Source organism: Haliotis rufescens, unplaced genomic scaffold (genome assembly GCF_023055435.1).
Source record: "Haliotis rufescens isolate VD_foot unplaced genomic scaffold, xgHalRufe1.0.p SCAF_30, whole genome shotgun sequence".
NCBI lineage: Eukaryota > Metazoa > Mollusca > Gastropoda > Lepetellida > Haliotidae > Haliotis > Haliotis rufescens.
The window spans coordinates 6,097,500-6,124,058 of NW_025964002.1; the positions used below are offsets into that span (position 1 = coordinate 6,097,500).

Here is a 26,559-nt window from a genome sequence, read left to right on the forward strand (position 1 = left end):
AAGTCTCATTTAAGACATGAAGTAAGTACGATAGTAAATAATAATATTCAAATCGCATTAAAATACAATCATACATATGTAACCCTAAAGCCTGTGTTCCACATTCAGAGCCAGGAGGAAAAATGATTAAACAAAGGGAAGAAACTTGCCCTTACTAATATGTAGAGACATCATCTGAATGTGACTATATATGTTAATGTAACGATACTGTACTTATCTTCACGAATTATTAAAAAATGGCCATAAGGTTCACGGAGACGAAGGCTATAGATACAATACCATATTAGATTTTTTAGGTAACAAAAATTAATTGATAATAAATTCAGTTATTGATATCTAAAAACCGATTTGCTATATTAATAAACATTTCATGATAAAAATCAAATCCAATTTGTGATATAAATCATTCTTTGGTATCCATAAATGAATTATTGATATCACATAATGAATAAATAGTAATTATTTGATAATAAATTCAGTTATTGATATCTAAAAACCGATTTGCTAAATTTGTGATATAAATTCATTCTTTAGTATCCATAAATGAATTATTGATATCACATAATGAATAAATAGTAATTATTTGATAATAAATTCAGTTATTGATATCTAAAAACCGATTTGCTAAATTTGTTATATAGATTCATTCTTTGCTATCCATAAATGAATTATTGATATCACATAATGAATAAATAGTAAAAAGGCAAGTACAGATAGTTAGTAACAAAAATATACGATATACAACGAATATTTGCACAACTATCCCAAAACCATTCGACACTGACACCGCATCAACCCCCGCGGTAGACTGGACACAGTTATGTGCGCACCGATTACATAAACCCTACCGACAGGGTGGGGATGGTGGTTCAAAGCGAAACTTACAACCATGTTTGCTGCCTAATAAATGCTGGGCGGCGCCTTTGATCTTTCCCCTAACCATGCATGAAGTAGGAGTAAACGATGATCAGGATGGCCTGGAAATAAACAAGATTCTTTCTTGTTGCATATCAAGGCACCAATTCATCGGTCACGGGTTTTTGTTATGTATGATTGTGTGCCCAGTGTATCCACAATTAACTGGAAAGGTTCATATCTACAAAAAATGTATGTGTGTCAGTGTGGTTTATCAACACATACATAGCGCTTATTCAGGCTTGGTGTGGCAGACTGAAATAGAACATTATGATGGCGTCAGCAGGGATAGTAGAGGTCATAAGACACAACTTTATTTGCTTTTCTGGCCATATACCCTGGCATATGAAGATCAAACATACATGTTTAAGTTACCTAGGCAGCAGGCTAGATTATTTACGGCAATACAGTTCAAATATTGTGTGTGTTTTTTTCCAGACGACCATATAAATAGGTTAAAGCTCTTGCATGTTTCAATGAGTTTAACACCAAAGTTATTCATTCTACCCATGTCTTGTGTACTTCTGTCATGAGGTAAGCCTTGTTCATCTAATACTAATTCAGGTTTAAATTCATTTATAAGTTCACTCAAATCCATATCTAGTTCATCAATAATATGTTGATCAAATGTACAAAAATCACACATGTTCCTTGTTCGTGCATTAAAATGACCAAACACAGTAACATAATCACTAACTGAGAGGTAGTTCAACATAGAATTTTCTAATTCATTAAATACATCACCATGCACATGTTTAGAACCTTCAGGTGGTATGTACACACACAAAGTACATGTCTTGATCAATATTTAGAAATGACCTGCAAATTTTAATCCATACAATGTACACGTTAGTATCTTCAATAATGGAAATGAAATCTCTATATTTATTTCTTACAGCAATACCAATGCCACCTGATTTCCTCGCTGGTTTAGGTCTGTGCTTCAGGTACATTGTAAAATTATTTATGTCGAATTTATCAAGGGAATCTGTTTTTGTTTCTTGTAGGCCAACAACATCACATTTCTCAGTTTTTTCCTAAGCCCACAAACATTCAAAGACAGCCATGTAAGAGTGGGAGATGCATGGTAGCCATCGTGATCATCACCACCACCATCATCATCATCATCATCATCATCACCATCGTCATCGTCATGTCTATTATTATTGTAATATGATATGATACAATATCGTCAGAAACATTTTGGGGAACATTGTCATCATTTAGAACATTCTCTGAGTTATCACCAAACACCATCCTCTTTGTATTAACAGTTACATCACTAATAGTTTTATCACGAACATTTATGTTGTTTGTATTATCAGCTACAGTTTCAACAATATTGTCAGAATAAACATGATCATTACAAGCATCGCTGTCTAAATTTGTAACTACTTTATCACCAGGAAAAACATGTTCATTGTCAATATTGATAACATCAGTACCAATTGTTTTTAACACAGTTGTTATGAATATCTTCATTTTTCATATGAACCTCTACATTACAATCAATTTCAGCTTTGTCCTTATTTATAACTTTGTCAACAGCACCATAATTCCAAACATTTTCAGATTCATGCAAACGAACAATTGAGCTTATCGAGTTTAGGCCAAGCAAAGACGTATATAGAAAGGATAAGCAGCCTTCTCTTATTGTATATGTCCGTGGGCCAAGCGACGAATCAAGACCGTTCGGGGATATCACTGCAAAGATGTACTGTAAAAGTTAATATTTAATTTGTATCCCGTTAGTGAGTGAGTTAATATTTTACGTCACATTAATCATACATATATTTAGACTAAAATGGACAGAAAAATAACTACGATATCACAGATTAATATTTAAAGCCAGCAGTACAACCATAAAAAGATATCACTATATCTAACAATACAAAATATAAAAGGGCTATAGATCGCCAGCAACTGAAGGTAGATCACCATACTAGGGACGATGGGGACTTACAGTACCTTTGCTACCTGCATGGACCCCAGCGAGATTTTTACCATCGCTCCAGTAGCTGGCGATTGTACGCAGCCACAATTAAAATTACACATAGTCTACGTTAAAAATAGTAGTAGGCAGACATGGACTTACGATTTCTCCGGGTGACAATAATTTTACAAAACTTCACCCCCCTTCGAATATAGAACGTTAATCGACCTTAGCAAGATGTAGGCACACACACGGAATAAACACTGTTTACTTGTATCTGTATGCAAACATTTTATTGTTATGATATCCAGCATATGGGTGAACAAGTTGTTGTTTTTTTTATATTTTATTCAGTCTAGTTTTTTAAGCATCATTCAATTAGACCGCGAGAAATATTTTAAATGAAGTCAGGGACCAGCCAGATATATATGATGAATTATTTGAGAACTTATATGTGCCACTCACACAATTTACACAAATAACTAAGTGTTTGTAGCCTTACGGCAACAAACGACACCTTTGCCCAGAAAGTTCGTATAATAAACGTCGGTACTGCATTCGTAGATGGCCATGTCACCATGAATAGTTTTAAGGTGCTGACACAAACACGCATACGTACCTGGTATAGAGTATTAGGCCTCTGTCTCCCTCCAGAGCTCCGTGCGATCTAGCAGGTTCACGATGAGCGAACAGTCTCGGTCCAGAGCTCCCTATTTATGCATTTCCAAGGCTTCATTCCCACGTGTCCGTATCAGCAAACCAGTATAACCTGCTCACAAGCAGAATCAAAGATTTTCATAACATGTGTGTCTTAGCCTTTCAACAGTATTGAGATCCTACTATTACAGTTCAATACCAAACAGATGAGACGCTTCACTGGTCTCTTTTATTTCTAGTTCATGTGGGCGAATCAGTGGAAGGGAAATGACTGTTTGGCAATTATTGAAAGATATCAGTTCGCCGTGATATCTGAAGCTTAAGGGAAAGTTCTTGGCCAAATGGAAGACAATAGTGTATCCGTTTTATTCAATAATAAATAAGTACCAGATGTCTTTCGTTGATGCCGAGCTACCATCTTTCCGGTCACCTTGTTCACAGGGCAGTGGGCTTGAATCCCATATGAACTAGTGGGCTCAACATATTTTGTGTCATCGATCCCAATTGCGTTGACCGATGCTCGTGATGTCAGTCACTGGATTTTCTGGTCCAGACTCGGTTATTTACAGACCGCCGTCATATAGCTGGAATATTGCTGAGTGCGGCGTTAAACAACAAATAAACAAACTTATAAACAAGCCCGTTATAAATTATGCAGAGACGTATTTATATAGACGTATAATCAATCATGCAATATATATCTGGCGCTCTTGTGATTAAATGTACTAGGAAATCACAAGCCTTTAATTTAATGACATCAACTGAATTGGTTGTTCTGCACACAAAACCCTTAATTTCAGCAAAGGCATAATCGAAGACCATGATCGTTGGTTATGTGAAGAAGCCGCAGAACAAACTGTGTAAGAACTTCGGAGTCAAGGTGTCATTCAAGCCAACGTTTCATATATTGCAAAGATGGTTTCCCTCAAACACATACTTGTTGACTTTCAACACAACTGCTCTACCATGTTCCATTAAAGTTAGTTATTTCTCTATGCTTGTGGACCTGTACATCCCACGACCTATTTGTTATTTAAATTGTCAGAAAGTATCCCCTCACACGAACACAAGTGGTCGTACAAGTGGCCACTCTCCCAAAAAGAAAGACAGGAGTCGATCCCCTTTTTCTCCGACTTAATGAGAAACACACATTTAATTGAGTGGAATTGCAGATGTCTTAGGACAATTTTTTCACTTAATAATGCAAGATTATAAGCCTCCAGCGGTATCTTTAACACACAGACACATTTGAACTATAGCAGTACAACTGTCTGCATTCATGTTCTCTCCCGGAAGAGGGGTGGTCGGGTAGCCTAGTAGTTCAAGCCTGCGTTACGCCGAAGACCCAGGTTCGATTCCCGACATGGGTACAATGTGTGGTGTCCCCGCCGTGATTTTGCTGGACTATTGCTAAAAGCGGCGTAAAACCATACTAACTCACTCTCTTCTGGGAGGCTCTACTAGTTTAGTCAGTGTGGCCATCATTCATAGTGCTGTTCATTTAAATACTAATCTTCAAGCCGTTGGTATCCACCTTACATTGCACCTTGCATTTACTTTGTGCTCTCTGTATATCTCGCGACAGTTTGATCTTCTGAATCTATATAGTCAGCTTCTTGAGCCCTGCATCATCATGTGCTATTTAAATGAGCTATAACCCTCTATGTGAAGTGCAAGTACAAACAATAAGGGGAAAGTCATTGAAGATGCAGGGAATGCTTACGTAACCGAAATCGAAGAAAATGTGATAAGGTCTTGAAACTCGACAGGCGGGTCGGCCTGGGCCCTCCGACCACGTTGGCGGATCAACTTTGGATTTTTCCCGATTTTCTCCAGGCCTTAGGGGCTCCGTTCTGTCAAGCCATGACTTGCCAGAATGCGTACGTAAGCCGAAATCGAAATTTTTTTGATAAGGTCTTGAAACTCGACGGGCGTGTGTTTAAAGTTGATTTTGAGAGCCCTGCCCAAGTCGGACCAAATATGGACCAAACACTTCTGATAGAAACTATGCTGACAATATAGATCTAGAGGGAAAAAGGCTTAATTTTGAGCACATTGTTTTCTTTCAAAGAAAGCGGAAACGCTTTGATTAATTCGCACTCACTTTTGTGCTTTCTGGACATATAAATATATTAGAAAGTATGTTTCCTTATGTTTTGTCTGCGGACTTTCGAGTCAGACGTAAAATGTCTCTGGAAATACAGAAATACAGAGTTACTTCCCTTCGAAAACTCTCCCTGCGGAGTATACGAAAATCAATGTTTTGATAATGGCGGATCTTTCAAAACATGTTTAGACACGGATCGGTGATGTTTGTACACGATCACGCGTTGATCGCCGATGATTTCTGTGAGAAATAATGGCTACTTTGAGACAGGACATTGACTTCCATGGACTCTTTCGAAAACTTGGTATGGGTGCAATTTATTGACTGTTGCTGTCAGACCGATCTGGTTACTCGTAGAATGTAATGGCGCATAATCAATAATTACATCAGTGTTTACGTTACTGTCTGTAATCGGGTTGCGTCACCGGTTTGTTGATTAGTAAGTGTGTATACTAATGTGGTTGTACGGGGAGGTGTGATTGCACACAGTACTGAGCGCAAACATAAAAAAACAATCATTCAGGAATAGGCACAAAAACGATGTGTAAGGAGGGACTTGAAAAATCCGAAAAGGTTGTTTTATGCAAAAATCTAGAAAGTCACATATTGGTAAAGTCACATGACAAACAAGCAGTGGACAACCGCGAGAATATTGCAGTCCCTTTACCATGATTACAAAAGTCTGCCGACAGATATTTGCTGAGTTAAAAAACAACTTTCATTCATAATTATGATCTAGAAATCAAAACCTATGATTGTAATGATATTAACATTTTTCAAAAATTGCATTTATAAAATGAGATAGAATGTTTCACAGACTGTTGCTATATCAAGTAACTACTGACCTACCTACCTGTGGTTGAAGCATTTTAGTCACAAGGTGTCCTAACGACAATTTTACAGGAGAATAATTCGAATGAAAACAGCAGGGACAGATGTATTCTTAGTCCAATGAGGAGAAATATGTGCATTGCATGCGACTCCTTTATAATAATAATAATGAAAGACATCTAATCTAGGGCTGGGACGGGTAACTCGGGTACCCGGGTCGGGTGGGTACTGAGGAGGACCCGGGTACCCACAGGACTACCCAGACCCGTGGTTTGTCACGTGATATATTGTTTAATGACAAAAAGTATCTTGAACTCTATGGTTACACGGCAAGCCACTAATGTTCTCATTAGTCTTTCTGACTATGCACCCATTCCTTCTGATTTTTCATATGGTTGAATAAAGATATAACTTAAATCAGCTTCAGCTAAATGACCAAATTGTTTAATAAATGTATCTAAATATGTGTTGCCAGGGCTATGCTAAAAATGTTCCCAATCAGACATTTTGAGACATCTCATGAGGCCTAGAGTGGGTACCCGGGTAGGGTCGGGTAATAGCGGGGTGGGTACCCGGGTAGTAAATTTGGACCCGTCCCAGCCCTAATCTAATCCACAAATAGAAAGTCCACTGAAGGTCATTCTAGATGTGCATCTTAGAAATTACAAAATGCTGCTGCATTTGTTTTGTCAACACTGCTCCCAAGATACATGTTGCATTATGCATACATAGCTGTAGCCATGGTACATGACATGGATTCTGTAGAAGGAAATGTATACAACTTCTTTACACTTGAGAGAGATCAAGTTAAACCATTTATTAGTTTAGATAGAGTGTAGTAAGGAACTGCCCAAACTTTTGGGCTTTCATACCAACAAGCCTATGATAGGCATTACTTAGAAGTTGACGGATGACAAATTAGACACAATTTATGGATAACAACTTTGTTAATACTGTAAAGGCGACTTTTCGGTATAGATCCTTATACCGTTGTCAAGCACGAGTTTAACAAGTTTATGGTGTGATACTGTATATTGCCATCTATAAGGCGCCACCCCCCCCCCCCCCCCCCTCCCCTGTATAAGCCTTCAAATCAATTCTACTTTATATACCCCATCTATAAAGCAAATCAGAATGAACCACATGACCAGCCCATACACAATCCCTACAATTGCAATAAAAACGTGTTTGTCTTCCGCAAAAATGTTTTACATCATATCCCTTCAGCATGGAATTCAGGGAAACAAACAGATCAAAACAATTAATCTTGGTAAATATAACGAAGAAGGTAGGGGTTGTCTCAAACGCAAAATTGGGATGTAATGACAATTTTGATAAAGGAGTGATTAGGCATACAGTATACAAAGCAGAAGGTACCCCTGACTTATAGAATTTGGGAGGAAAATATTTTCACAATTTTGGATTCCTGGACTACATCAGTTATTACTGCACATGTTTTCAGAGAAAAATGTTCCATCCTGCCTATAACTATGAGGTCACATTATCACCAGTTATCATACCTTTGGGTGACAGTTCAGACTTAATAGTCATCAGCTAAGTCAGATGCTGGCTAAAGAAATTATCTGTTGAATAACAAATACTTTTTGATTCTAAAACCCCAACCTTCCAATACTCCTCAGGGGCGGTCGGGTAGCCTTCTGGTTAAAGCGTTCGCCCGTCACGCTGAAGACCCGGGTTCGATTCCCAACATGGGTACAATGTGTGAAGCCCATTTCTGGTGTCCCCCGCCGTGATATTGCTGGAATATTGCTAAAAGCGGCGTAAAACCAAACTCACTCACTCACTCGATACTCCTCATGTTTCATAGCTTTTAACTATACCATAATTTTGCAAACAGAATGCAGTACATATCTTAATTGCTACCCCATCCACGATTTGAATCATAGGCTTGGGGCATGAAATGGCCTTGAGTTATTTACCATTGGATGACCATGGCAGAGGAAGAGCAAGAGCGATAGCTGTTATGGTTTAAACCCCAAAAGGCTAGTTTAGCACATCCTTAACCCTTAAGTTTCAGGGGTGGTCGGGTAGCCTAGTGGTTAAAGCATTCGCTCGTCACGCCGAAGCTCCGGGTTCCATTCCCGACATGGGTACAATGTGTGAAGCCCATTTCTGGTGTCCCCCACCATGATATTGCTGGAATATTGCTAAAAGCGGCGTAAAACCAAACTCACTCACTCACCTTAAGTTTCACCTCAATGAATAAAGGAGATCTTCTGTACCTTTGGTATGTTGGTTTCTCATCAAATGTATTTCTAAGATATGAAATAATTTTGTTATTCATGAGACAATGAATAATCTTTGTAGAGTTGGTGATTATGGTAAACATGGAAACTAAGTAGCATATTAGAATGATGTATATTGATACATTATCAGCGAATTGTGTTTTGTTATTCTTTGGCTCTGTTCTAATTTATGTATCATGTAGCTGCATCAATATAATGATTTCAGTCATAAACTTTCCTATTTGTTTCGACCTGTGAAGATTCCGGGGTAGAATAGGTCTTCAGCAACTCATGCTTGCCGTAAAAGGCGACTATGTTTGTCGTAAAAGGCGACTAACGGGATCAGGTGGTCAGGCTCGCTGACTTGGTTGATCCATGAGCATCGATCCCAAGTGCGTGGATCGATGCTCATGACATTAATCACTGGATTGTCTGGCCCAGACTGGATTATTTACAGACCGCCGTCATATAGCTGGAATATTGCTGAGTGCGGCGTTAAACAACAAATTAACCAACCAACCAAACCAACTCTTTGTTTCATCTGAAGTTGTCTGAATATGCTGGCATGTTAGCCGAGTCGGTCAGTCTTATCTTGTCAGTCTTGAAGTTAAAAATAGTATAGTAATAGAAAGTCAGAATTAAGTAAGTATAGATGCTGTTCAGATATTTGTTGCCACTTTACAATTATTTTGGACTGAGGGATCCAGGAAGCGTTTATAAGAAAGGTCTCGCCTTGCATGTCCTCATGTGTATCATTATGTAATTACCATGGTTACTTGAAAATTTGGTAGTGCTACTCTGATAAATTGCTGTTTGCTATGCTTACCTCATTATCTTTTTAAAGTCATGAATATGATGAGTATTATCTTGATATTATAGCTACATCATCTCTCTCTGTTCGATACGTAAAGGTCACAATCTTGAAGAGATCCGTGTGAGAGCGCTGGAGAATATCTCATCAAAATTGGAGCATAAGTTGATATGCGATGCAGATCTCATCAATGAGCGGCATCTGTTTATCCGACTGCTTGAATGGTTCAACTTCTCTTCCTGCCCAAAGGCAGCTGATGTCCTTGTGCTGCTCAGCAGGCTGTCACAGGTAAATTTACAGATAACAATTAATTTTCTCTTTCAGTTTGATATTTCTGTAGACAATGTGATGCATATTATTGCTTATAAACCATATCGACATGTGTTTGTTGTTTGATACTGCACTCAGCAATATTCCAGCTGTATGATGTTGGCTTGTAAATAATCAAGTCCAGTGATGGATATTATAAGCAACTTCCTAACCACGATGCATGTTGACATGCCATCAGTCGAGTCACCAAATTGACCATCCAATCTATAAAGTCATCACTTTCGACCAGCATTGGTTGATAGGGACTAATTCCAACCTGGAATCCCCACTGTTTCCAATTTATTTGCCCCTCAAGACAAGCAATGGTTACCATGTTTTAAAAGTAAAATCATAAAAAGCATCCAAATTTTGAACAGTTTAATACTTTTTTCCACAATGTCAGCCTCAGGCACAGTTGAGAATCTTAGATAAATCCTTGTGTGTTGTTGGCCAGCACTCAGCTGCTGCCGAGATCCTCCAGGACATTGGGGGCGTTGACTTCCTCACACAGTTCCGGGAAAATGCCAGTCCCGGTCTACGACCTGTCATTGATCAGATTCTGGAGCACACCATGCGCCTCCCAGAGGTCAAGGCCAGCGCTCACGCTCCTGAGTGCATCTATAACAAGCCTGCTGACACTGGTAAGTGCAGAGCGGAGATACAGCCTATTCCCTTTATTAAACCAGAGATAAAAAAATCAAAATCAAAGCCTCTACAGCCCAAAAATGGCAAGCCCAGAGAGGCACGAGTATGATCGGCAGATGGTTATACAAAATTCAACACAAGATCACCCCAAAGCCATACACAAACTCAAATGAAAGGAAATTTAAAATAGCCATCTCACGTCTCAGACTTGGTCACAAAAACACTATGACAAGGTTTGTCCATCTTGCAATCAACCTGAATCCATTGCTCACTTGTTACTGGAATGTCATGACCATGCCCCACACAGGGCTTGGTTTAAACAAAAAGTGCAGTTAGATCCGCGATCTGTCATACGTCTCCTCAATCCATGACATGCAATAGTGAAGACCAAACTATCTCTATTTCTGAAAGATGGACAACTACTGGGACGTATATAAACAGAGCAGCCAAAGATAAAATTGAAATTATATCAATATCCGAAAATAGAAATCGTATCGATACAAAAACATAATTTTTGGGAATATCAAAATTCTCAATAGATATGAGTACCCTACTCTCACACATGAGCCCCAAAGAGGGACAGGTCAGTCGAAACTGCTGAGGCAGAAGGCGACCTCTTGGACACTTAAAGCAATAACAACTACGGTGAGTGCGAGATTTCTTGACACCATCAGATGATTCTCTTTGCCGTGAAATAATTTCACCATCAGTATGATAAAAGTTGTTCTGAATGTTGAAATGGTCATGATTTGTGTATTGGAATTTGTAAATGGGAAACACTTTGTAGTATATTCTATGTGAACATGTATGCTTTTTTAAACATGTAAGACAGGACTTGTTTTGATTATTTGGTTTAATTTTTTTTGCATGAACTGTAGATCTTGGTATGTTAATGTTGTGGACTATGTCAAAAATAAAATTTTGATTTAAACTTTTTGTAGCATATATATAATATTTAGGCTGTTCATGAACCATAGCCATCGAAGAGTTGGTGGTCCATATGTACTGAACAAAACAGTTAGGAATCATGTATATTTTTTTAGATATTTTTATGAAATTGTGTGCTCAATCTTCACAACAACAAAAAATATCCCCCCAAATATTCATGATCCCTAACCATTTTGTTTAGTATAGTTTAGTTTAGTTGAGTAAATAATTTATAACTAATTTGTGGATGTACATTGACATTAATAATCCTCCACTTTCCTCGTCAGTCCTGTGAACAAACTACGCTAGAAAACAATGCCTAGGTTTTGTACAATATTCATTTTCAGTCAGAAACATTTTGTTTTTTCCTTTTCGTTTTTATTGCATGTAGACCATTTTTTCAGGCAGATCTTGAGGCAGAAACATATAGACTGCAGGGATTGACTTAGGCTGCGATTCTGCGATATTTTCGCATAGTTGTCATAGATATCGCATCAACATTAATTCAGCGCGATTGAAAGTTTTATCCACATTGACACTCTCATTTTCACCTACAAATTTGAAAAAGTCGTACTGCTTGAATAAAATTATCTACCAGGGATAATTCTAGGCCCACATTTTCAAACACAATGAGGCATTTTAACATTGTGCTGTATGGGTGTAGCTCGGGAATATTTGAAATTTTCACATGAAGGGTCTACGTCAGAAAATTCCCTGAGTGAACCCTAATCTACTGTACCTAAAAATGTCAATAAAAAACTTTATCATATAATGGGTAGGTTTCTCGGCAGGATAAAGCCAACGGATAAAAACGATATCAGTTGGGGTCATATGCGGATAGAGATGCAAATATCAAAGGTCAAGTAGGGACTACTTTCACTGTTTATAAACATACATGGCGTCGCCCTCGTCATTCGGCAATCGAGTTAGAATTAACCATCGGGAATTTGGATAAACTACAGAGATAATTGCTATCATTATCAAAAGAACAGTCTAATATACTGAAAATCAGTGTCTAACTGTGACGTAGCTAAGGCATTTTATAAGTTTTGGCAACTTTGGAGATATAAATTTCGAAACAATTTTGCGAGGGCACGAGGCCTAGCCAAGCGGGATCAGTAGCCATGACTAGTAGACCTCTGCGGCTTGAAACCTTCTCCACAAATTGAAATAGTTGGATTTGGCCGAAATATGTTTGAATTGTTACCTTGTTTCGTTTTGTCGCTCTGTGTACATCTGACTACACTTCTTAACGTTATGACAGGACATACCGACTGTCAACAACGTCTGACCATGGCCGTGACGTCTCATAGACTAGGGTTAGAGTAGTTTCCCTTTGGCAAAGGGCAGTTACTCTAGCGGACAGACCGATGGATTGCCGCGAAAGGCAATTAAAAACAATTGTTGTTTTGCAAATATGTTGCTTCGCCACTGTATAAGAAACAGATTTCAGTTGGAACTATATTGGCTACTGTCACTGTCCGACTGACACATCACTTACCCTGTGACGTAATAAATATTAATGCGCGCATTCCAGGAAAACTCGCAATGTTTCGGTAATGTTTGTGAGAGGGAAAGCGATTTTGAAGCGCAGAATTAAAGAATGACATTATATGATAAAGAGGTTATCACGCTTGTGTGTTTGGGGATGGTAAATATCCTGTATTAGGAATTAACACTATGTATTTAGCTCGCCAAGGCTCGCTAAATACGTTTATTCCTAATGCAGGATATTTACCATCCCCAAACACACTTGCGTGATAACCTCTATTTCTTCAATCTTCAAAAGTTGTCATTCGAAACAGCATACTCGCGTCACTGAAAGCCATCTCTTACTGTGCATAACTGATACCTATATCACTGTGTGGAGCTTTGCACAACATACCTGATTATCAAATCGTATTCGGTGATCTACAACAAGTCATTAACCATAATTTATCAACCAATATTTTAAATATTCACAGTTGAATGATTAACGTTCGAAAATATTGGGGAATCTATCTATATAATCTAGTAACATTAATTGCAACATAATTTGAGTCACAAATACTGAATATCAAATAAAGTCTCCTCTGTGGGAAGACAAAATGTGTCTGAAAATTTGCAAAATCTCATCAGTTCATTCAGTTCATTCTGTCCTATGTTTCTTTGAAGGGTTGAGCCAGACCATAACCACCATTGATGAGAGCACACGGACCAATCAAATGTCAGCAACTCCTAGATCATTTGGTCAGGTTTCCATGACAACATCCCTGCCAAATGCAGAGAGGCTTGGTTGCTATGGTGATCCTGCAACTAGTTATTTTAGAAGTTTACCGGAGGAGGAAATGGATCCACCGCTAGCCAAATATGAACCTGGTTAGTGGATGATGTTGATCAATGCATACCTGCCTGTATATATATATATCTGTGTTGTCTTCATAGGGATCCTTAGTAAGACATGGTGTCCAGTTCAGCCTGTCAGTTGTAGGAGCTCACATACTGAGTGAGTGAGGGAATGTTATTTAATGCAGCTGTAAGCAATATTAAAGCTATGACATGCAGCCGGTTAATAATCAAGTATTTGTATAGGTGTTACACAGATCCATGTAACAGATCAGGTGTAACACACATCAGGTGTAACACACATCAGGTGTAACATATCAGGTGTAACACACATCAGGTGTAACATATCAGGTGTAACACACATCAGGTGTAACACACATCAGGTGTAACACACATCAGGTGTAACATATCAGGTGTAACACACATCAGGTGTAACATATCAGGTGTAACACATATCAGGTGTAACACATATCAGGTGTAACACATCAGGTGTAACACAGATCGGGTGTAACAGATCAGGTGTAACACACATCAGGTGTAACATCAGGTGTAACACACATCAGGTGTAACATATCAGGTGTAACATCAGGTGTAACACATATCAGGTGTAACATCAGGTGTAACATATCAGGTGTAACACATATCAGGTGTAACACATATCAGGTGTAACACACATCAGGTGTAACACATATCAGGTGTAACACATCAGGTGTAACACAGATCGGGTGTAACAGATCAGGTGTGTAACAGATCAGGTGTGTAACAGATCAGGTGTAACAGATCAGGTGTAACAGATCAGGTGAAACACAGATCAGGCTAGGGTAGGAACTGGACTTTTCAGTCAGCTTACTCCCTTGCCTCGGGAAGATGATTCTTTGTTGGTATGGTTAATAAATGGGAACATTAGGGTTTAGATTGTATTTGTTTCTTGATTCCAGGGGGATCAGCTGGACTTCGAGTTACAGTGTTTCCATGGTTACCCCTGACTCCAACTGACCGGCATGTTCTTCAGTCAACCAACAGGTGAGTTGGAAGCAGTTCTTCTGTCAGGACGTCCAAGGTATACTTGTTTCTTCCTGATGTCTTTAGAAGGCATAACAACCTCCACGTTATCACTTTTTGGGAACATTGTTTTAAATTATTTATTTTGTTTGATTTTGTTTGTTAATTCTTGTACATTTATTTGAGACACTATTTGTGTTATTTTAATAAGATGGAGACTGCTCCAGTCTGACAACGGATGACTAGCTGAGACATAGCTGATGGATAGTATTCGCTATTAAAGGATCAACATCACATTTGCATTTCTTGCCTAATTGTATTGTGTAAGAAGAATATTTCCTGTGCGCACAATTTTGAGAGATCTTTCTGCTGAGAATATTTTTAGCATGTTGATGTACCTGACAAATTTCATGACAGAGCGTTCACCCAAAGCCCTGTACAGCAATTTTTACTTCCATATCATGAGTGCCACAGATGTTTTTTCAGGCACTGGTAGTCTTTGAGTTGGTTCATGTTTATTCTGTAGAAATGAATTCTTTGATGAGGTTATTATTAACCAACAGGCACATACTAACGCCCCTTTTGGTATTTGGCTAGAAAATAACTGATACTGTATGTTGTGTCAGCTCTCTGCAGAGTAAGGACGTCTCCATGTTGATGTCAGCGTGTGAGTTTCTCAGTGATGTCGTGCTGCAAGACTTTCCTGCAGAGATCTTCCTGCAAAGGCCACAGATTGTCAAGGTAGGTTTGTTTGTTTGTTTGTTGTTTATTGCCGCACTCAGCAACATTCCAGCTTTATGACAGCGGCCTGTAACTAATCGAGTCTGGACCAGACAATCACATGATTAACATCATGACCATTGATCCATACAATTGGGATACGATGGCATGCATCAACCAAGTCAGCAAGCCTGACCACCCGATCCTGTTAGTCGCCTCTGTCAAGGTAGGTAGTCAGGCAGATAACACTGTCCATATTTAACGTTTGTGTATACTGTTTGTGAACCTCGAACACAGGGCTTTACCTTGACTTGGGGGCACGGGTGGCCCAGTCGTCTAAGGAGCCGCGATTCGCTGTGCAGAGTTGTGTCCCTTGGGCACGCCAGAAACCTATGATTATGGGTTCAAATCCCGGTTCGCCCCGATTATTCTAGGTTTGTCAGCACCATACCCGTGCTTGTGGGTTTCACCGAAGTGGTAAACGTCTGAGACCTGCATCGCTTCGGGCTTTCCTCCCACATTAAGCTGACACGCCGCGATATAACTGGAATACTGTTAAAAGTGGCGTTAAACCCAACTCACTCACTCACTTTACCATGACTTACAAAAGTTGGGTCCAGGGGACCCCCAATGATAATTTTAAGGGTCCTTGCAGGTGATATGAGGGTCCTGTAAAGTAATGAAATAGTGTAGTGTATTGTACGTTTAGATCATTACTTTAGAGCCTGGAATGAATCACTGATGATGTGGACAGTGGTCGAGATTGATGGATGAAGTAAGACACCCATAATTGATCTTGATGCGCTGTTGGTACAATGAATATTATTGTGCGTCCTCGGGATGCAGAACATTCTTTTTCTGCTTTCAAACTCAACATTAGTGTGTACGTGGCGTAAAACCCTGTGACCATTTCCCGACTTTTTGTTAAGCGTGGAGCATTATGTCATGTGAGAAACATTCCTGTTTGTGTGATGTAAACTGGGAGCTCAATGGTGGTTTCCTCTCACCGGAACCAGGCTGTCATCAGACTCGTCGGTTAGAAATAAAGCAGTCGTATCTATTTACAGGTATACGTACTTGTGAAGTAATGAAATCCTGAGAAGTTGACACAGGGGTATGGAAAATTAAACAAATGATTACTTGTCCTCAGGCAATCTACTCTCAATCTACTCTCAATCTACTCTCAATCTACATGTTTGGCAGTGTTTGGACAGAACATATTTGCAATTTGTGGCCATATGTTTGTCACTGTGCTGGGTTTAGAATAGATGTACCAGCTGCTTTAGCAAATCATTAAATGTTTCAACATCAGCACACCTTGAAGCTTTAGTAAAAACATGATGGCAAGGTTTCGGTTGAAAATGTAAAACAAGTTTTTAACTTACTTGTGAACTGTCTGAAGGCAAAAAATGCCAGAAAGAATGAGAAAACATCTGGAAACCATATCCTAAAACAATACAATATTCTTGATATAAAACAAATTCATTGACAGTGGGTGAGAGAAAGACCATGTGCAGCATGCGCACAACTGAAGTCATGACATGTAAGATTGAACACCCTTTCATCACCAGCCGTGATTGCTCAGTTGGAAAACAGTGGGTTACAATACTAAACATGATATGTGAGGTTGCATGCTCGATTCGTGTCATGGATGTTATCGATCCCAATTGCGTGGATCGATGCTCATGATATTAATCACTGGATTGTCTGGTCCAGACTCGATTATTTACAGACCGCCGCCATATAGCTTGAATATTGCTGAGTGCGGCGTTAAACAACAAAAAAATCAAGTGTTTGAGTATCACAATAAGCGTTGTCCTGATATCGAAGGGAGGTAACTCTTGTCTGTCTGACCACTCAGAGTCTGTGGTCACTGCTGGGTGTCAAGTCCGAGGACAACACGGCCTTGTTGATGCGAGCCACACAAACTCTGACGGATGTTAGCCGAAGCCTCCACACACGACTCCGGTATTACCAGGACCCAGTTCTCTACACACCAAAACAGGGTACGCCCACCGTTCTCCAGTAGTATGATTCCTGGTCTCTGTTGTAACGTGGGGCGTTTCTTTACCATGTCGATTTGAAACTTCTGATTTTGATAAAAGAAAATCCACACAGAACAAGAATAATTGTTTTATGATACTCCCTTTTTGGTTGAAGATGTTATGGCACTCAGAAACGACTGCAGTAGGCTGCCTTTTTTATTGACATTCAGAATTGGACATTTAAGTTTGTTTTTGAGATTCAAAAATTTGATATACAGGTGTGAATGCTTGTTGCACATGTACCTAGAATTTCAACCCCCACGCTGATTGGCTGATTAGAGGGTTCACCCATCGTGACCTCTTCATGCAGTGTGAAAGATCTTATTTCAGTTATGTTGATTTTAGATAAGTTTGTATCATACAAACCTATGTTACTAACCATTTTTTGCACACACAAAATAATGATTATTAGTTTTAGACCTGGTTCTGTGTTCTAGATTTCAGCTCTTCTTCGTCCTCTTCGTTCTCCAATGTTGCCAGCTCTTCCTCCAACCAATCAGGGAACTCTTCTGACACACGGCCATCTGTGATTGGCTGGACTGCTGCACGGCATCGGGGTGATGGTCGAGATGGGGACAGTTCCACCTCATCAAACAGGTTGCAGCCGTTTTGTTTGTAAACTTAATTTCAAGCTTCTTTGGTTACTGTTGAAACAATCAAATAGACATTCTCAATTCTTAAAGTTATATTTTAAGGGCACAGGGGCTACTTAAATTTGGTTGTGTTCATCAACAATGCCAAGATCTGCTGGTCACGAGTTTGAATCCCAGATTTGCCCTGATATCCTCCCTTTTTCCCTGATAACCTCCCTTTTGCCCTGATAACCTCCTATTTGCCCTGATTACCTCCCTTTTGCCCTGATAACCTCCCTTTTGCCCTGACAACCTCCCTTTTGCCCTGATAACCTCCCTTTTGCCCTGATAACCTCCCTTTTGTCTAAACCCTACCTGTCCTAATGGGTTCCAAAGAATGGAGATCTCCTTGACGGGCGTCATTTTGGTTGATGTTATAACTGAGTCATTAATCAAAGCGGTTACAAACACGACTCGCTCCTTTTTAACTTACTCAAATAAAAACGAGGCCTTTAGTTTTGTCTTTGTTTATCCCTAGAACTGTGTCCGGAGCATCTAGCCTTGGCCTTGACCCTGACACAGGTCAGCTGAGAGAGGAGACTGACGCTGATGACAGTCACATCCTCCAGTACCATCAGATAACTCTGCCCCAGTTCTGCATCATCTCCCTGCAGAGGGCACTGCCCGCACTGCACACTCAGAATGAGGCTGCGGTGGTGCAGGGCATGCAGCTGTTGTATGCAGCATCAGAGCTGCTGCAACAAGTTGTGACATCGCATGTGTGGAGCGAGACGTCACAGCCATCAATGGAAGTGGTGCGTATGTCTGGATCATGCAATGTTCTATATTACATGGGTACCATTTTTCACAATCTCATTAAAATCAGACCTTAGTTCTCGCTATCGCTTAACAAAGATCTGAGGACTTCCCATTACGGGTCACGTCAGAACAACCTTTCATCCAACCAATCAAAGCGTCGCTTACCAGATCATGAAAGTGACAGTCAGAATGTGTTTTCTTATTATGCAACCTCGAAAATGTTCACATGGGGTATTCTGAACGACAGTTACGGCCCGTACGACTGATTCCATCAAAATTATTGTCTATCTCTCGCTTCCGTGGGATAAACATATGAACGGAGGAGGCGTTGCACAGTACTTCGGAAGCACTGCCATACAATCTCAACCATAAATAGACATTCCGGAATATTCGTTTGTTCAGTTTTCAAAATTTTAATCGAGAACTTTGTCAACATATTTTTCAAGCGTAGTCTGAAATGGAAGTCGCGTGGTTGAAATGAGTGCCGTAAAGCTCGAGGAAGCTGCTTTCTAATTGGCTGATGTCGACTTCTTGTTGGTCATTTCAGTGATCGGTCAAAGTTCGCGAAAGGTCGTTCTGACGTGACGGGATGTCCTCAGATCTTTTTTTAGCGGCAATCTGATTTTAATGAGGTTGCATTTTTCATGGCTGTTGGTTAATCTGGACCAAAGTCATGTGTCAACTAGCCAGAAGCTATCATGTATTTTGAGTTGATTAAACATCGCTTACTGGACTGAAAGACATGTAATGAGACTCAGTCTGCCCTAATGTCAGACTGCTTGTGTTATGTATCTACACATGTGTGTGTTTATTGTGGTATGGATTCAGAGACTGACGCTTGAATTATGTAAATGGTATTGGTAGAAATGCTCTTTTATAGAACTTTTCCTTTAGCTATTATCATTGTGACCATGAAGATCTGGATTAGAATAGGTCTTCAGCAACCCATGCTTGCCATACCAGGCTTGTGGTAAGAGGCGACTAATGGGATCGGGTGGTCAGGCTCGCTGACTTGGTTGATGCATGTCATTGTATCCCGATTGTGTAGATCGCTGCTCATATCAATCACTGGATTGTCTGTCCCAGATGTTTTACAGACTGCTGTCATATGGCTGAAATATTGCTGAGTGCGATGTTAACAACAAACAAACAAAACAAAGTTCTTGTCCAACAAACAAACAAAACAAAGTTCTTGTCCACTCATCTGTAAAATGCACTCCCTTGCATTTAAATCAACATCATCTGAACACATTGTATAGATTACCTGTATGTTTAGGTGGAGAAGTTGACAGACTGCTTGGATGTGATTGGCGATTTGTTGTCCTTCCACCATCACGGCCACCACAATGTCCCGGACGTAGGTCACGGTGACCTGGCGCAGCACAGACTGGCGTACATCAGCGTGTGTAACTACCTGGTGCACCTGCTCCAACTGCTGCCTCCAGGCAATGTAAGTACTAATGTAGGAAGGGAGGGCTGTAATGATGTGGGGATTCCGGGGTCGGACTGGTCACCTGCTCCAACTGCTGCCTCCAGGCAATGTAAGTACAGATGTAGGAAGGGAGGGCGGTAATGATGTGGGGGTTCCGGGGTCGGACTGGTCACCTGCTCCAACTGCTGCCTCCAGGCAATGTAAGTACAGATGTAGGAAGGGAGGGCGGTAACGATGTGGGGGAATATTCCGGGGTCGGACTGGTCACCTGCTCCAACTGCTGCCTCCAGGCAATGTAAGTACAGATGTAGGAAGGGAGGGCGGTAATGATGGGGGGGGTTCCGGGGTCGAACTGGTCACCATTTACCTCTGCCTTTACAAGTAAGTGTCATGCGATGTCACATGGCAGATTGTTCATTGTTCAAGATGTTGTGGATGAATTCAGTCACTGTCTTGTTCAGACTCTGCTATTTGCAGGCCATTCTATTCTAATACAGCTTGAATATTGCAGACTGCAGTATATATTCATCACTTGCGGAAAATAGATTCCATGTGACTAATCTGAGATTCCTTTGGTGTTCCCTAACAATTTACCAATTTGGGAGGGATTTTTTCTTGGGCAAGACAGAAAGTGATCGTCTTGAGGAAATATAATGAGGTGAGGTGAAATAGGATTTAATGTCACATCCAAGATTATTGTACTTACATAGCAAATGTGTGTGCCAGACAGGGTAACAACAAGTACTATCTTTTAACATCTTTCGGTATGACACAGCCGGAGGTCAAACCAAAGGACGTTAGGCTCTCCGAGCAGACACTCTACCACTATACCACGGAGGCAGTGAAATATAATGACAGTGTAATCACTCTCTCAACCTTTCTGCCCCGCTCAAGATCCTTCCTCCCCTCCCGTGTGTATTGGCCCCTCTCCCGAACTTGTCACCATATCTTGCAAGTCCACCACCTCTACAGATGAGGACCCCCTCCATCTGCTCCCGTGTGTATTGGCCCCTCTCTCCACTTGTCACTGTATCTTGCAAGTCCACCATCTCTACAGATGAGAAGCCCCTCCATCTCCTCCCGTGTGTATTGGCCCCTCTGTCCACTTGTCACTGTATCTTGCAAGTCCACCACCTCTACAGATGAGAAACCCTCCATCTCCTCCCGTGTGTATTGGCCCCTCTCTCCACTTGTCACTGTATCTTGCAAGTCCACCACCTCTACAGATGAGGACCCCCTCCATCTGCTCCCGTGTGTATTGGCCCCTCTGTCCACTTGTCACTGTATCTTGCAAGTCCACCACCTCTACAGATGAGAAACCCTCCATCTCCTCCCGTGTGTATTGGCCCCTCTCTCCACTTGTCACTGTATCTTGCAAGTCCACCACCTCTACAGATGAGAAACCCTCCATCTCCTCCCGTGTGTATTGGCTCCTCTCTCCACTTGTCACTGTATCTTACAAGTCCACCACCTCTACAGATGAGGAACCCCTCCATCTGCTCCCGTGTGTATTGGCCCCTCTCTCCACTTGTCACTGTATCTTGCAAGTCCACCACCTCTACAGATGAGAAACCCCTCCATCTCCTCCCGTGTGTATTGGCCCCTCTGTCCACTTGTCACTGTATCTTGCAAGTCCACCACCTCTACAGATGAGAAACCCTCCATCTCCTCCCGTGTGTATTGGCTCCTCTCTCCACTTGTCACTGTATCTTACAAGTCCACCACCTCTACAGATGAGGACCCCCTCCATCTGCTCCCGTGTGTATTGGCTCCTCTCCCGAACTTGTCACTGTATCTTGCAAGTCCACCACCTCTACAGATGAGAAGCCCCTCCATCTGCTCCCGTGTGTATTGGCCCCTCTGTCCACTTGTCACTGTATCTTGCAAGTCCACCACCTCTACAGATGAGGAACCCCTCCATCTGCTCCCGTGTGTATTGGCCCCTCTCTCCACTTGTCACTGTATCTTGCAAGTCCACCACCTCTACAGATGAGGAACCCCTCCATCTGCTCCCGTGTGTATTGGCCCCTCTCTCCACTTGTCACTGTATCTTGCAAGTCCACCACCTCTACAGATGAGGAACCCCTCCATCTGCTCCCGTGTGTATTAGCCCCTCTCTCCACTTGTCACTGTATCTTGCAAGTCCACCACCTCTACAGATGAGAAACCCCTCCATCTCCTCCCGTGTGTATTGGCCCCTCTCTCCACTTGTCACTGTATCTTGCAAGTCCACCACCTCTACAGATAAGAAACCCCTCCATCTCCTCCCGTGTGTATTGGCCCCTCTCTCTTGTCACTGTATCTTGCAAGTCCACCACCTCTACAGATGAGAAACCCCTCCATCTGCTCCCGTGTGTATTGGCCCCTCTCTCTTGTCACTGTATCTTGCAAGTCCACCACCTCTACAGATGAGAAACCCCTCCATCTGCTCCCGTGTGTATTGGCCCCTCTCTCCACTTGTCACTGTATCTTGCAAGAATATTCAATAAGTCATCACAAATGATTCCTAAGCATTTTCAGGTAGAACTTGGCTCCAAGAAGAGGGAAATAAAAGGTCCTAGAAATGATGTGTTTGAGTTTGTGTAGGTGTGTCCCCTGTTGCCTGACAGCCTTGTGTCTGCCCTGACTGTATTGGTGTTTGATGAGAGCCTCTTTCTGGCCTACCCCGCCACACACAGCGCCCTCCTGAGACTGGTTCAGCAGCTGGACCCGTCCGTCCACCAGCGATATCGTGATGCAGTGAACATCTGCAAGTCAATGGGTCACTCGTGCAGGTTCATCACCGGATTTAAACAAGGAGTGCGTAGTTGGATTTTGATTTTCATCCTTATCAGTTTTTAATGAAAACCATAACGATGATTTCAGAAATTTCTCCTATGCTCAAATATCTTTTTCTATTGTGTTGAAACAATATCTTGGGCATTGTCATATTACACCAAATGAAATATTTCCGAATAGTGACTGAATAAATGCCATTGAATATTGTTACTTTAATTCTTAGGTTGAATATCAACCCCCTTATCATCTATGAAATGAAACATCTTGTCACATGAGTTCTTATTGATAGTAATGAATCTTTTGTGCAGACATGTGACAGGCTTTAATCTATCACAGGTTACCTCCCCTGAGGAACTCTCCACACAGATGGAGGAAGCTTTCCCCAGCCTACCCTACCATGTGCACATTCCCTTGGTCACAGACTTCATCAAGTTCTTCTCCAACATGTAAGATGCACCCTAAAAAGCCATAGCGGGAGCATACAAAAACTGAATGAAATGCCGATGTTATGATGTTCATAAATCCATTTGTGTTGTATTTCGATGATCAAAGCTTTTCGTCACCAGTTGGGTTTGAACCCTTTCTATCAACCTGCCAACCTATCAACTTTTGTCCACCATTTTTTCTTCTCACTTTATCACAATATGTAACTTAGCAAGGTTCGTCTTTTCAACGTCAAATAATCAACTGTGTCACCTTGTTGCTATATATTATACAGCTTAACCCTGAGAGTCACAACACGACTGTGATAGAGAAGTTATCTAAGTCTCATTAAGATCAGATCTTAGTTCTTGTTACTGCTAAACAATGATCTGAGGACATCCCATACCGGGTCACGTCAGAATGACCTTTCATCCGACCAATCAGAATGTTGCTTACCACTTTGGGAAAGTGACTGTCAGAATGTGTATTGTTATCTTGCAACTTCAAAAAGGTTAACACAGGGTATTCCAAATGACTGATTCCGTCATAATCAGAGTCTATCTCTCTCTTCAGTAGGATAAACATTTGAAATGGAAGGAACTTTCTATAGGGAACTATTGCAAACAATCTCGGCCATCAATTAGACATTACAGAATTTTATTTTGTTCAGTTTTAAAACTTTACATATAGCTGCATAGTCTGGAATGGAAGTCGCCAGTTTGAATTGAGTTCTGTAACTCTCAAGAAGGTTGCATTCTGATTGGCTAATGTCGACTTTTTGTTAGTCATTTCTTTGGTCTGTCAAACTTCGCGAAAAGTTGTCCTGACATGACCCATATTGGGATGTCCTCAGATCTTTGTTTAGCGGTAGTGAAAATTAAAATCTGATTTTAAAGAGATTGAAGTAAACTCTAAGATCTTGGTTATAAGTTTCACTGCAAACTCTAGATTACATGCATACCATGCCACATGTCAAATGTTCCACCATGACCTTGTTCTGTTTCTCCTGTCAGTCGGTACAAGACAGCGACGGAGAAGTCGACCGTCGCCCGGTGCCAGAGATGCCTGCTGAGGATCCTGGCCTACCCTCTGCCACTGGTCCGGCAACAGACCTACAAGGCCGTGCTCAGTACAGTACAGGTACGACATGCCCACGTAACTGGTCTGATAGTGGTATCATGGGATGAGTATTAGTATAAAACTATGTTGAAATAACGTTGTAAATTGTGTGATGTACATTCCAAAACACTATTCAAAAAGACAATACAGATTACAATGCGAGCAATTATTTAACGGACATAATATAGATATTTGTCCAAAAGAAACTACCGTATTCGATGTAATAAGCACCCTACTCTAATAAGAGCCTGCGGTGATATTTGCTAATATATTGACTAGTGAACAATCCCAATTAGCACCCTTCCGATTGATCAATGTACACAAGACTTATTTATTCGTGTATAATATGCACTCGTGTTATATTCATCCTTAATTATGGGCAATTAAATTCTGGAAAAATATATCTGTAGTGTATAATACGCACAGACTTTTCTTTTGTATCATTTCAGGCTCTCAGCATAAACCATGAAATTTACATTTCAACTCTGTTTTTTTTCACCAAAATAATATTCTAATAAGGGCCCCCTATTTCTAATTTTGAGAGCACCCGGGACGCTTATTACTTCGAATACGGTGTTCATTTGTTAACATTATTTGAAAATGGTAAAAAATCCCGGTTATCATGTTGTCCCATTGGACTCACTGATGGAGTTTTCTCTCAGTAGTTGTATCCTTTTGTCCCATGTTACAGATGTCACTGAATGTGAACCAGGCTGCTGACCCCAAGTCTCGCACATGTCTCCGTGTCAAGTTCCTCTTTGACCATGATGTCTTGTATGAAATCATCTGCTTTGGTTTAGCTGACTCTGACCCTCAGGTATGTAGTTACAGCCTTGTTTTTCTTTTCAAATCAGAAGAAAATATTTGGTTGATCTGTATGCCAGTGTCAATACAACACTGGTTTATACCTGTGTCAATGCAAGCCAGTTCTATGTCTGTGTGGCCTTATTAAATTGTTCGGAATCATGGCTGTTAGATGTTGCACTATCGAATAGAGATATTGAATGTTCTGCATATTGTTATCAAAGATAATGTCAGGACACTGTCAGATATCACTGTTTATGGGGCACTGTGTGTTTTATATCTATAGGTTGCCACCGCTGCTGCAGACCTGACCTTGACCTTGCTACAAGGTCAGCTACTGATGACAGACTCCCTGTGGCAGGAACTCACCACTGCTCTCACCAAGTCCCAGCCAATACTCCAGGTAACCTGAGTCTCCAGCATCGACAACATTAACTCACCTTCCTGCCATGACTGGAATGCCACTACTTGTTACTTCTCCTTTCGTATTGGTGGAAGACTAGGCTGTACATCAGCCAAGCCATATTTGCAGAATTTCAGTTATATCACAATGGGTCAGCAAGTGTTCGGAGGTAAGCTTAAGTGATGCAACTCTGTTTGGTGAAAAACACAAGCACTGATATGGTGCTGAGAAACCAAGAATATTCATCAGGGCAAATCTGGGAGTCAAACACACACCTAAGGGACACAACTCAGCACAGCTAATTGTGGCAGCTGTGACACTGGGCCACGTGTCTTACAGGTGTTGGTGATGGTGTTGTTGACGGGGTTGTTGAAGGTGTTGGTGATGGTGTTGTTGACGGGGTTGTTGAAGGTGTTGATGAGGGTGTTGGTGAAGTTGTTGGTGAAGGTGTTGGTGAAGGTGTTGGTGAATGTGTTGATGAGGGTGTTGGTGAAGGTGTTGGTGAAGGTGTTGGTGAATGTGTTGATGAGGGTGTTGGTGAAGGTGTTGGTGAAGGTGTTGGTGAATGTGTTGGTGAATGTGTTGATGAGGGTGTTGGTGAAGGTGTTGATGAGGGTGTTGGTGAAGGTGTTGGTGAGTGTGTTGGAGAGGATGTTGATAAGGGTGTTGGTGAGGGTGTTGGTGAGAATGTTGATGCAGGAGTTGTTAAAGGTGTTTGTGAGGGTGTTGTTGAAGG

General features: G+C 40.9%; 1 protein-coding gene across 1 annotated transcript in view; it reads left to right on the forward strand.

Moving 5' to 3' along the window:
• Positions 1-5,761: 5,761 nt before the first annotated feature.
• The window catches only part of LOC124143263 (rotatin-like), a 71,263-nt gene continuing 50,465 nt past the window's right edge, over positions 5,762-26,559 (forward strand). The window contains exons 1-15 of the mRNA XM_048380452.1: positions 5,762-5,916; positions 9,601-9,788; positions 10,264-10,450; positions 13,536-13,739; positions 14,645-14,729; positions 15,335-15,449; positions 17,290-17,434; positions 17,911-18,070; positions 18,584-18,860; positions 20,141-20,314; positions 22,883-23,095; positions 23,411-23,520; positions 24,511-24,637; positions 25,308-25,433; positions 25,707-25,823. Of these exons, the coding sequence (XP_048236409.1) occupies positions 5,865-5,916; positions 9,601-9,788; positions 10,264-10,450; positions 13,536-13,739; positions 14,645-14,729; positions 15,335-15,449; positions 17,290-17,434; positions 17,911-18,070; positions 18,584-18,860; positions 20,141-20,314; positions 22,883-23,095; positions 23,411-23,520; positions 24,511-24,637; positions 25,308-25,433; positions 25,707-25,823 (2,280 nt within the window). The 5' untranslated portion in view covers positions 5,762-5,864. The remainder of the gene's footprint in view (positions 5,917-9,600; positions 9,789-10,263; positions 10,451-13,535; positions 13,740-14,644; positions 14,730-15,334; positions 15,450-17,289; positions 17,435-17,910; positions 18,071-18,583; positions 18,861-20,140; positions 20,315-22,882; positions 23,096-23,410; positions 23,521-24,510; positions 24,638-25,307; positions 25,434-25,706; positions 25,824-26,559) is intronic.